The 12182-nt window shown below is 52.1% G+C and overlaps 1 protein-coding gene and 1 long non-coding RNA gene across 23 annotated transcripts in view; one reads left to right on the top strand and one right to left on the bottom strand.

The window, feature by feature from the left end:
* Positions 1 to 11936, top strand: part of MACF1 (microtubule actin crosslinking factor 1) — a 139499-nt gene extending 127563 nt beyond the window's left edge. For 15 of the 22 annotated variants that reach the window (XM_064398304.1, XM_064398309.1, XM_064398308.1 and 12 more), the window contains 9 exons: positions 487 to 649; positions 742 to 896; positions 1142 to 1216; positions 1907 to 1924; positions 3821 to 3938; positions 5602 to 5813; positions 6316 to 6426; positions 8153 to 8276; positions 10305 to 11936. In XM_064398304.1, the coding sequence (XP_064254374.1) occupies positions 487 to 649; positions 742 to 896; positions 1142 to 1216; positions 1907 to 1924; positions 3821 to 3938; positions 5602 to 5813; positions 6316 to 6426; positions 8153 to 8276; positions 10305 to 10549 (1221 nt within the window). In that variant the 3' untranslated portion in view covers positions 10550 to 11936. The remainder of the gene's footprint in view (positions 1 to 486; positions 650 to 741; positions 897 to 1141; positions 1217 to 1906; positions 1925 to 3820; positions 3939 to 5601; positions 5814 to 6315; positions 6427 to 8152; positions 8277 to 10304) is intronic. The other 7 variants (XM_064398307.1, XM_064398306.1, XM_064398296.1 and 4 more) reach the window with 3 other exon arrangements.
* LOC135285715 (uncharacterized) lies at positions 9357 to 10293 on the bottom strand. The gene is made up of 3 exons (XR_010350443.1): positions 10210 to 10293; positions 9971 to 10101; positions 9357 to 9475 (listed from the first exon to the last, which is right to left on the bottom strand). It is a non-coding gene; the product is annotated as an uncharacterized LOC135285715 (long non-coding RNA).
* Positions 11937 to 12182: the final 246 nt, after the last annotated feature.

Below are 12182 nucleotides of genomic sequence, written 5' to 3'. Positions count from 1 at the left end.
ATTGGAGGGGACTTGTAGAGCTGGAAGACGAGCAAGAAATCCCTTCTTGGCTGCTCAGAGGGAAAGGGAGAGGGGAGATCCGTGCCCAGATTGGTGCTGGCAGTGGGAATTCCTCCCTGGCAAGTGCCTGGGGTGGGGAAGCCTCCCCAGCAGGCGAGCAGACGGGGTGTGTGTGTGTCTGTGTGCCTGTGGCTGATCTTCCCTGCCTGTGTGTCCCCGCAGCAGCGTGGGCAGCGCTGCATCCCCGGCTCCTGGGATGCACAATCCACCTGCTGGCTGTTGGCTCCGCTGTGTGTCCTGTGCTGGGAGTTCAGTTTGGGCAAACCCTCACTGGGAATTGTCTGGAAAAATCCAGACAAACCTTCCCAGGAGGGCGGGCAGGGCGCGGTGGCGCCGGGAGCTCACCCAAGGGCGCTCTGGGGTGGATCTGTGGGTGCTGCTCCTTTGGGATTTCCCCCACTGACTCTCCCCGGGTTTTCCCTCCAGTTGAAGGAGTTTGCAAACTTCGACTTCGACGTCTGGAGGAAGAAGTACATGCGCTGGATGAACCACAAGAAGTCCCGGGTGATGGATTTCTTCCGGCGCATCGACAAGGACCAGGACGGGAAAATCACGCGGCAGGAATTCATCGACGGCATCCTGGCTTCCAGTGAGTCCCTGCAACCAGCCTGGGAAACATGCTCCTGCACACCTGTCTCTGCTTGAGGAGCTCATCCTCTCCTCATTTCCCTCTCCTTGCAGAGTTCCCCACCACCAAGCTGGAGATGACGGCGGTGGCCGATATCTTCGACCGCGACGGTGACGGCTACATCGACTACTACGAGTTTGTGGCTGCCCTCCACCCCAACAAGGACGCCTACAGACCCACCACTGATGCTGACAAGATCGAGGATGAGGTGAAGCACCAAAAAAAGGGGGTGCTCAGCAGGGTTGGGGGCGGTTCAGGCTGCGGGTTGGCAGTGGGGAAGAGAAAAATTCAATTGAAAGAGGATTTTGGTGGTGCTGAGCCAAGTTAATTGGTTGGAAGTGAGGGTGTTTTAGAAGGAAAGGCTGCTTGGGGCTGTTTTATCAGAGCAGTGGTTTGCACTGGGGGAGACTCCCAAAAATCCTGGTTCCTCACCTCTCGTGTTGGTGGTGGCAGGTCACCAGGCAAGTGGCCCAGTGCAAGTGTGCCAAGAGATTCCAGGTGGAGCAGATCGGCGAGAACAAATACAGGGTAAGGCAGAGGGGGATGGAAATCTCCCCAAACCCTCCTCCCCCTTCCCACCCGAGGGAGGGGGCATCACCCAGGGGGTGCCCAGCTTGGCACGGGGTGGGGGACCCGGGCTGAGGCAGAGACCTCGTCCCCTGGCACTGGTGGAGGTGGCTGGGACGTGTTTTCCCAGCTCCATCCTTGGCCCCAGGGCGTTCCCTGGACTGGGAGAACATAAAAGTGTCCCTGTTCTGGGGCAGGCAGCCCGTGAAACGCCGCATTCACGGGGCCGGAGCCGCCCTTGAAGTTTCCCTCCTGGATGAGTGTTCCTTGTGCCTGTGTTTTTCTTAGCTCGCTCCCGAAGAAGGGAGGATAATTTCCCGACAGAATCTCTTTGTAATGAGCTGCTGGTTGTGTTTCAAACCCTTCACCGAGGTGAAGCTGCGGCAGAATTCCCCTTTTCCTGCGCCAGCTGGGGTTGGGGTTGATGTTCCAGCTGGGAGGAGCTGATCCCCCTCCAGCAGCACCAGCCCCAAGCTCCCAGAGCTTCTCCTTCCCCCAGATAGCCCAAACCCCCCCAGATTTCTAACTCCTGCAGTTAACAGATTTCATGATTATTGCACTGTTAATCCCATAAATGTTTTTCTTGTTTTTCTTTCCCCTCCTCTTCCTCTGGCCTTTCCTCCCCTCTCCCCCTTCCCTCTCCCTCCATAGTTCTTCCTCGGCAATCAGGTACAGTTTACCTTGTGGTGCTGTCTCTCACCTCTGGAATTTTTTTTAACCACCGTAGCTCTGTGTGTTGTGATGCTGCTCTGTCCTGTGGTGCTGTGGGAGGATGTGATCTGGGAGCTCTGCTCAGCAGAGCCTGGTACAGAGGAGTGCCACCCCCCACACACAAAAAAAAAAAAAGAAAACAAATTGGGCAAAAAAAAAAAGAGAAAAAATTGGATGGAAAAAGCAGGATTTGGCAAAAGCAGAGAAGTTTTTCTCTCTGAGATCCTCCCCTGGGTTTGCTGGGGATGTTCATGGTGGTGAATCCTGGCACTGGGGCACAGATGGATGTGTCCTCCTGAGGGGCACAGCCAGCCCAGGGGTACACCCTGCACCAGGCTCGGGGTGGGTTTGGGCTGCAATCACCATGGAATGAGAGCACTGAGTAATCCTGTAGGACAACTAAACCCTCATCCCTGCTACTCCCACTGAGTAACTCCTCACTGGGCAAGGCTCCCCTCCCAGAACCTGCATGTGTCCTGGCTGTGTTGTGAGCTGAGATAAGCCCAGCCTCATTCTGAACAGGCCTGGAGCACCCTGTGTCCCTCTCATGCCCCACTGCCCCTGCCCAGATTAAAAAAAAGCTTCTTTTTCACATGCAGTGATGGTGCCCACCCAAAAAGATGCCCCAAAAGATGCCCAAAATGAAACAAACTTGGATGTTGGAAGTGGATGACTCCTGAGAGCTCTGGCTTTAATTTAGGCAGTGATTATAGAAATGTCTGCAACAAAAACTGAAAAATAATGAGAATTGATTTGTCCCTGGGGTTGGCTCTTGAAAGACACCTCATGTAGAGCCTGGAGAGAAGGAAAAAAAGTTTCTCTGCTCCTTTCCCTGCCTGTGAGCACAGTGGCAGCTCTTTAAGTGAGACAAGGACAGCTTGGTAGGGCCCTCGAGCAGGGAGATGCAATGGTCCAGGTCCCATATCCCTGCAGGTCAGAGGTGTCACCTCCTGCCCTGACCCATCCCAGTCACTTGGCATTCTCTGTTTTCATTGAATCTCTTATTTGGTTTTTTTTTTCCCCTTTTTTAATCATTCTGGAGAGGGTCTTGCTTCCAAAACCTGCTTCTCCTGTCTTCTCATCCCAGCAGGTGCTCTGCAGACCTGGATGCAGAGCTGCCACATCCAAGCCAGGCTCTCCCTGCCCCTCCCAGGTCTGGCAGACACCCAGGAGCCTGGGCTTGGCTGTCCAGGAGATTTAGGGGAGCTTTATAAGCACATGCTTTTGATCTGGGGTGCACTTTTTTGATATCACAGGCATTTCAAACCACTAATGAACATCGCAATCACTAATCAACATTGCTGGGGATTCCTGCCTGGATTCCCATCACTCTGCACTCACCCAAACATCCTCACGGGGCAATTGCTGCAGCAGGGGCTTTGTGGCTGCTGGGGTCAAGTCTGAGGCTCAGGGAACCCCTGGATTTCAGACTTGCTGGTGATCAGAGGTGTCTGGCTGGGCTTGCCCTGCTGAATCAGCTGGCTCCTTCCCACGTGGGCTGCACCAGGAGGGTCAGGGCATTACCAGCCTCTCTTTCCTTCATAACAAAAGAGAAAAAAAAAAATAGAATTCTGGTTGAGAAAACCCATCCAACCCCAAATTCTAAAATCTCCTTTGTTGCTCTAAAAAAACAGCTTTAAAATTGAACCATTTGGGTTGGTTGCATCATCTTCAAACCAAGCAGGAAAACTCCTCATCAATTGGGATTACCCCTCACTTATTCCAGAAGAACCTGTCTGGAGAAGCCTTTAAACTGTGGGCTAGGTGGATGAAAGCCTTGGGTGCAGCCTGGGGAGGGAAGGAGCCTGGTTCCCCTGGTTGTTCCCCTGCCCTGAGCTTTTCCTTGCCCCACAGTTCGGCGATTCCCAGCAGCTGCGGCTGGTCCGAATCCTGCGGAGCACGGTCATGGTCCGTGTGGGTGGGGGCTGGATGGCCCTGGACGAGTTTCTGGTGAAGAATGACCCGTGCAGAGGTAAGGCCTGGTGCAATCAGAGTCTTCCCACCCACGGAGGGGAGTTGGGATGATGTGGCAGGGTCATGGTCCACATGGGCAGGAGCTGGAGAAAACAGATCCAAAGCAAAGCAAGAATTTGGAATCGCCAGATTTGGTGATGCTGCAGCAAACCTGGCAGTGTTTATCCAGGGAAAGAGGGAAGGGTTGTGTTTTCCTTGGTTTTAAGACCTCAGCAAGTGCAGCTGGAGTCACCTCCTCCCCAAAACCTTGAGGCTTGACAGTGGTCAGAGCCACGGGGCTGGACCAGAGCCATGCCCAGGGGGACAGAGCAAGATTAACCAGGGGCTGGCCAGGAGTGAAGCACGTTTTGGAGAGTGCTCCATGTTTCCTTGGGGTCTCTGGGGTGTTAATTGCCTCGGCTGTGTCTTGTTCAAGCTGCTGTTGCTGAAAGCAGCATGATTTACAGCGAGCTCCGGGGAGAGCCCTCGGGGTTTTCCTGCTCCTCCTCCGCCCTTCCCGCTTTGCAGCAGATGTTTTGCAGCGCTGACGTGGAGGTTGTTTCTATCCCTTGCTTATCTCAGCGTGGTGCTTCCCTCCTGCAATTGCTTTCTTGGCTTTTCTGGTCCGTAATCCGTCAGCCGCGGGATTCCTCCAGTGCTCTGTAAGGCTCAGTGCACGCCCTCGCTCTCTGTTTGAACACCCCTGAGCACGAGGCACTCTGGCACACGTCAGCTGAAGCCCACAGACCTTCTCCCTGCTTGCTTGCCCCTTGCTTGTCAAAGGGAGACCCTCCAGCTCTTTGAGGTGTTTGGATGAAAGTTTTTGAAAAGTTGGTTTTCAGTGGCTGGTTGGAAGAGTTGGGAAGGTGGTTTTCTCTCCTCTCTCCCCAAAAAATGTGTGGAGAGCTGCCCAGAGCTGTGAGAGAGCAGAACCTCTCTCAGATTCTCAAGAAACTCAACCCTTCAAAGCTGCTTTTGCTATTTTTAAGCCACGTTAAAGATGACATTGGCCGCTGTTGTGACATGGTGAGTTTAAAGGCCAGCAGGATGCTTTTCCACAAGAGAGGAACAGAGCATCTCCTGTGAATTCCTGGCCCTGGGGCAGCTTTTAATCAGCCAGTTTCTCAAAGAGCTGATCGTGGTAGGAGGTGATTTTAAGGCAGAGCAGGAGAACCAGGGCAGCCTTGCTGTATGGTTGTGTTTGAGGGTCCCAGGACAAGGGAAGAGATGAGAATCTTGACTCCATGTTTCAGAAGGCTGATTTATTATATTATGATATTATATTGTGTTAAAATGCTATACTAAAAATAATAGAAAGAAAGGATCCATCAGAAAGCTGGAAAGGAAAGGAATGGGATGATAATAAAATCTTGTGACCGCTCACAGCCCCGACACAGGTGGCTGTCATTGGTCATCAAGTAAAAACAATTTCACGTGCTGGGTAAAACAATTCTCCAAATCACACTCCAAAGCAGCAAAACCTGGAGAAGCTGAAGCTTCCCAGCTTCTCAGGAGAAAAGATCCTGGCAAAAGGATTTTTCCTAAAATACGTCTGTGACATTGCTGCTCTGAGATGGGCGTGGGAGATGCCCAAAGAAGCTGCTGCCATCCCTGGAGCCTCCTGAGCCCTGGTGAGGACATTGCCTCCCTCCAGAGCTGAGTTCTCCTCCCTCCCCTTGCAGCACGAGGCCGGACCAACCTGGAGCTGCGGGAGAAGTTCATCCTGCCCGAAGGAGCCTCGCAGGGAATGACCCCGTTCCGCTCGCGGGGCCGCAGGTCCAAGCCCTCCTCCCGAGCGGCCTCCCCGACCCGCTCCAGCTCCAGCGCCAGCCAGAGCAACCACAGCTGCGCCTCCATGCCCTCCTCTCCAGCCACCCCCGCCAGCGGCGCCAAGGTGGGCACGGCGGGCAACCTCCTTCCCTTTGGGAGCTGGTGGGCTCCACAGCCCACGTCAGGAGCTGCAGGTGGAGGGAGGAGGAAGGTCGGGGCTTGGGGGCTCGGGGAGGGCTGCAGAAGGTGCTCCTTGGTGGGATGGGGTGGGGTGGGATGGGATGTGCAGGACGGGTTGCCAGGTTTCCAGGCCAGACTTGGATCCCTGTGGGTCCCCAGCGCTCGCCGTGCAGCTGAAGGCTCCCGGTGCCCGAGGCAGGGCTGTGGTGTCAGGAGGAAACCATCACCCCTCATCTCTCCTTCCCCACCATGCCATTACTTCATCAGCTTTTGGGTTTTTTCCCCTTTATTTTAATTTATGGAATTCCTGTTTGGTTCTCGCTCCATTTTAGTGCCGTTCCCCCCCCCCCCGTTTTCCAGATGCTCTCCCATTTCTCTTTTTTTTTTTTTTTTTTTTACCACTCATCCCACCTCTCCCCCCCTTCCTTGGCTTTTCCATTCCACAGACTCCACACCACTTCTCTCGATGTTATGACAAACCCTGGTTGATAAACAGTAAAGCGAGCACCCCCCTGAGGGGAATCGATTATTCCGACTTCCAGCTCCCGAGCGCCGAGGTAGAGTATGGTCTGCCAGCCCCCAGGAGCTGCTGCCAGGCTGGAGTGCCCCTGGCACGGAGTCACCCCACTCCCCTGCCTGCTCTTAACGCTTTCCTCGTGGTAGAGCAGCGCTTGTAGCTCCGCTAACGCTCCGACTGTTGGCGTTTTTCATGAGTCTCCAACTCGGATTAAAATTTAAATATTGGCTTCAGAGCTTTCAATTCACCCTCACTTGCTTCCAAACCATGTTAATCCTCTTGTGCTTTGAAAAATGTATTAATTTTCTGAGCTTTATTGGAAAGGGGCCGCGTTTGGCTTCCCAAAAATTGAAATCCAGCAGCCGAGTTGAGACTTGAAAATCAGCTACAGCGCATGCACCGTAAGCACACCGCCTCAGTTTTATGGACAGCTTGTGTTTATCACCGTGTTGAAGCACGTCTGGTGTGTCCAGCCACCGCCTTGATGCTCCCAGGAGGATGAATTTGGGCTGAGGCTTTGGTTTCCCTGAAGTTTTCAGCCTCCTCGTGGACTTTTCCTGCCCTTGGGGAGTGGGTGATGAGAAGCGCTGGGTAGATCCCGGTGGTTTGCTGTGCTGGTGAGGTAACTGTGTCTTGCTCAGCGGTGCTTCCATGTGGAAAATGGATTCATTTGATTCACCAGGAGGTCAGGAGCACTTCCCCGATTGCCCCCAAATTGATGCTTGCTGCCTATTTTAAGATAGGATCAAGGATGAGAATGGAAATCTCTGATGGTGACAGTGGTACCTCGAAAATCGCGTGGAAATGGAAAATGGATTTTGATTCCCTCAGCTGCCCCTCTCTCCCTGCAGCTCCAGTTTCATCACATTCCAACATTTCTGAGGTTCCCAAATATCACAAAGTCACAGGGAATGGAGGAAAACCCCTCCAGCTGTGGGAAGTGCCCTCTGGGATCTGTGTCCATCTCTCCAGGGATGCAGCACCCCTAAAACCCCCAGGGCTGGGGACACCACAGGCAGAAAATTTCCTGCAGCTCTGCCCCGAACCCAGAGCTTTGGATGGTGAACTGGAACTGGAGCTGCCTTTTCCAGCTGGATCCAGGTGCCCTCGCCCTGCTGGCACCTTCCCCTTGGCTTCGTGCAGCAGCAGAGGGAGCAGAGTTGCCTGTTGTGCTGCTTCAGCCCACACCAGCTGCACTTCCAACATCTCAGAGGTCGGGGAAAGGCACCGTTTCAGGATGCAGCCAGAGCTGAGTGCTGTGCTTTGTGTCCCTGTCCATCACTTCTCCAATTTTGCTGCCTCTTGGCACTGGGACTGGTGTGGACATCAGCACCAGGGTGTCCCTGCCTACAATGGGTCGTGTTACTCGAGATCCTGAGTTGGACTTGACCTTCCAAAATGCTCCTGAGCTGCTTGGATGCTAAAATCCCTGTTTTTCCATATTCCACATTCCCTTCGTGGAGGTTTCAAGCCCAGCTGATGCTGTCTCTCAACAGCTTTCCTCAGAATTTTCTTTTTTTCCCAACAAATTCCCTTTCATCAGCCTGCAGCTCACAAACTGCCATTGCCCCTCCAAATTTTCAGCATTTGGTCTTTTCCCTTATTTCATAAACCACTGAAAGAGCAGCTTGTGCCTTCCCTGGCCATTGAGATGGGGGTTCCTTAAATGCCCACGTTTTTGCTGAGGATGTGACCTGGGGTGTGGCCTGGGCCCGTCACAGTGCAGGTGACAGCTGAAGGGTGTCCTGTGTGTGCTTCCCCCCAAGGTGACCCCCTCGGCTGGCAGCAAGCTGAAGCGCCCCACCTTCCACTCCAGCAGGACCTCCCTGGCTGGGGACACCAGTAACAGCTCCTCACCAGTCTCAACAGGTGCCAAAACCACCCGGGCAGGTGAGTGGAGGGAAAAGGTGGAAAAACTGCCCCCGTTATTCAAATACAGAATATTTGAGGGATGGGCAGCAAGGGGAGAGAGCTGGCACAGCTCTGCACGCCGAGGAATTGCTGAAATTTGGGGAGGAATCAAGGCTGATGTTGAAGGTCCCATCTCAGGGGTGCTGAGGGGTTGGGGATGGGGGAATGATACCTGGAGAGGCTCCCTGAAACAGGCTGGACAGAGTTAAAGGAATAAAGTAGGGATTTATTAAAATGCCTTTAATGGATACACCTTGGGCAGCACAAGAGCCCAGCCATGGTTCCACCCAAGATGGACCCTGAGCCATGAGTTTTCACACTTTTATGAGTTTTGGTCCATTTCCATATTGGGGCTAATTGTCCAATTCCAGCTCAGGTGGTGCAGTCCCATCCTCCCAGTTTGGTCTCCTCAGTTCCCTGTTTGCACTTTTTGGGGCTGAAGCTGCAGTGGTGTCCTTGGTTCTGGGGCTGGAAATGGATTGTTTTGTGTGGCTGAACTGACTGTTCACACTTTATGTGGAGTTCAGAGTTACACACCAGCACAGGACACAATCTGGAAAAAATAAAAGCTAAAACGTGGGGCATCAGAGGAACAAAGGGCATCAGGAGGAACAGGAGGAGCAAAACTTAAGGCATTGGGGGAACAAATCTTAGGGCATCAGGAGGGACAAGGGGCATCAAGGGGGACAAAACTTAGAGAAGCAAAGGGCATCAGGAGAAATAAACCTTAGGGCATCAGGAGGAAGAAACCTTAGGGCATCAGGAAGAGCAAAACTTAGGGCATCAGGAGGAACAAAGGGCATCAGGAGGAGCAAACCTTAGGGCATTAGGAGGAGCAAAGGGCATTGGGAGGAACAAACTTTAGGGCATCGTGAGGAAAAAGAACATTGGAAGGAACAAACCTTAGGGCATTGGAAGGAACAAGGGGGATCAGGAGGAGCAAACCTTAGGGCATCAGGAGGAAAAAGGACATTGGGAGGAACAAAACTTAGGGCATTGGGAGGAAAAAGGGCATCGGGAGAACAAACCTCAGGGCATCAGGAGGAACAAAGGGCGTCAGGAGGAGCAAACCTTAGGGCATTGGGAGGAACAGGGGGGATCGGGGAAAAAACCTGAGGGCATCAGGAGGAGAAAGAACATTGGGAGGAACAAACCTTAGGGCATTAGGAGGAACAAATCTTAGGGCATCAGGAGGAACAAAGGGCATCAGGAGGAACAAATCTTAGGGCATCGGGAGGAGCAAGGGGGATCGGGGGAACAAACCTTAGGGCATTGGGAGGAACAAACCTTAGGGCATCAGGAGGAGCAAGGGGGATGGGGGAACAAACATTAGGGCATCGGGAGGAAAAGGGACATCGGGGGAACAAACATCAGGGCGTCAAGAGGAACAAACTTTAGGGCATCAGGAGGAACAAACCTTAGGGCATTGGGAGGAACAAGGGGGATCAGAGGAACAAACCTTAGGGCATTGGGAGGAACAAACCTCAGGGCATCGGGAGGAAAAAGGGGGATCAGAGGAACAAACCTCAGGGCATCGGGAGGAAAAAGAACATTGGGGGAACAAACCTCAGGGCACCGGGGAGAACAAACCTCAGGGCAGCGGGAGGAAAAAGAACATTGGGAGGAACAAACCTTAGGGCATCAGGAGGAGCAAGGGGGATGGGGGAACAAACCTTAGGGCATTGGGAGGAAAAGAGACATCGGGGGAACAAACATCAGGGCATCAAGAGGAACAAACTTTAGGGCATCAGGAGGAACAAACCTTAGGGCATTGGGAGGAACAAGGGGGATCAGAGGAACAAACCTTAGGGCATTGGGAGGAACAAACCTTAGGGCATCAGGAGGAAAAAGGACATTGGGAGGAACAAACCTTAGGGCATCGGCAGGAACAAGGGGGATCAGAGGAACAAACCTCAGGGCATTGGGAGGAAAAAGGACATTGGGAGGAGCAAACCTCAGGGCACCAGGGAGAACAGCCCTCTGACGGCTTTGCGGGCCTCCCTGCAGACCCCAAGAAGGCAGCCAGCCGCCCCACGAGCCGCGCCGGGAGCCGCACGGGGAGCAGGGCCAGCAGCCGGCGCGGCAGCGACGCCTCGGACTTGGAGCTGCTGGAGACGCAGTCGGCCTGCTCGGACACCTCGGAGAGCAGCGCCGCCGGCGCGCGCCGCGGCGCCGCCAAGCCCTCCAAAATCCCCACCATGTCCAAGAAAACGCCCGCTGCCACCCCAAAAACGCCAGGCCCTAAGAGATAATACTGTACCAGCTGGGAGAGAGGAAGGAAAAACTAACGGAACAAAAAAAAAAAAGCAAAGCACCCGACCTGTGTCCAGTTTTTAACCCTGCTCCGTACATTGGATGTATATTTATTCTAAATGGGAGAAACTATATTGTTAAAAGTGTAAAAGAAAAGTTGTGTTATGAAGCTGCCTTATTTGGGTTTTTTTGTTTTGGTTTTTTTTTTGTTTTATTTTTCTTTTTCTTTTTTTGTAAGTTACTATTTTCATGTGAATATTTATGTAGATAAAAAAATTGCCTCTCGGTGACCCCTGTTTAGAGAGGGGCCTGGAAAACTGAAATGTGGGAGAGAAAGAAAAAAAAAAATCAAGAAAAAGATTTTAAAAAAAAAGGAAGCAAAAAAAAAAAAAGGTCAAGATGTGAAAGTGTAAAGAAAAACTAAAATATAAATAGGATTTCTGCGCGGTGCAGGGTGTGAACCTGCTTTATCTTTTAGGATTGTTTCCTAAATGCATCTTTATAAACTTAACTTGCTGTCTCAGCAAGGTAAATTATATTTAAAAGCAAAGACCTGAATCCTGCAGTGTTCAAGGAACTCTCTTTTTGTAAATCACAGATACCTCAACCAGAGAAACATGAGGTGAGGGGACTTGGGGCTTATGTTTCCATTTTTTTTAAAGCTATGTGGTTTTATCTGAAGAAAGCGGAGTTTGACTTTAATAAAATTTGCACACACTACAGCAAAGGCCGTGACAATTTTGCTGTCTTGAAAATACTGTCCTGACAACTTTGTTTTTAAAGAACAAACCGAGGGTGAAGGGTTTGGGGAGGGGTTTGAGGAGGGGCTTCACACCAGAGGATTGCAGGTCTGCGTCACTGGGGTGCATCCCTTAGAGGTGGTGGGCCCTCCAAAATCAAGGATTCTTCTGGATTGATGGCTTAACCAGCCCGCCCCGAGGCGTTCCTTACACAATCACTGTTTTATCTGCATCTCTTTTTTCCTATTTATTATTTAACTGGTCATTCCACTTCCAGCCAGGCTGAGATTGATGTGAACTCTGCTCCTAGGAGAAATCTGGACTTACACGCACAGTTGCTTGTCCTTGAAACGAGTCTCACCAGCACACTCGCTGCAAGTCCTGTCTCGCTTTTGTACGCTCCTTTTTCTTTGTAATAAAATCCAACTGACCAAGTGACCAGGAGACGGGCCGGGGGCGAGGGCTCTGCACAGCTCCTGTATTTATTAAATATTGTTCCTCTCCGGCTCTGACCGTGTTGCTGTGTGATTCTCTCAATTGGTTTCAAATTGAGGCAAAACTGAAGCTCTACCAATGAATTGTTTAAAAGAACCAGACACATTTTTGTATTAAAATTGCTTGCGGTAATAAACGATCTTGCCTCCTGCTTTATTCCCCAGTGTTAGCTTTGTGAGGGTGAGCTGGAGCTGGTTATCCCGTGTGGCACGGCAGTGCCTGTGGAAGTCAGGGGTGTTTGCACCCAGGTTTTCTTGTGGGATGGAGCAGGGAACCACCCAGCCCCAAAATTAACTGGTCCAGGGTGAGGTTGGTGAGATGCTCAGTGGAGTGGGGAAGTGAGGAGGAGAAGGGATGCAAAGGGGTGTCCAAGAGTTTGGGTGGCCTTGGGAGTGGA

This window comes from Passer domesticus, chromosome 24 (assembly GCF_036417665.1).
Source record: "Passer domesticus isolate bPasDom1 chromosome 24, bPasDom1.hap1, whole genome shotgun sequence".
Lineage (NCBI taxonomy): Eukaryota > Metazoa > Chordata > Aves > Passeriformes > Passeridae > Passer > Passer domesticus.
The sequence above is the reverse complement of the archived record's forward strand: the minus strand, read 5'-3'. Positions and strand labels throughout refer to the sequence as shown.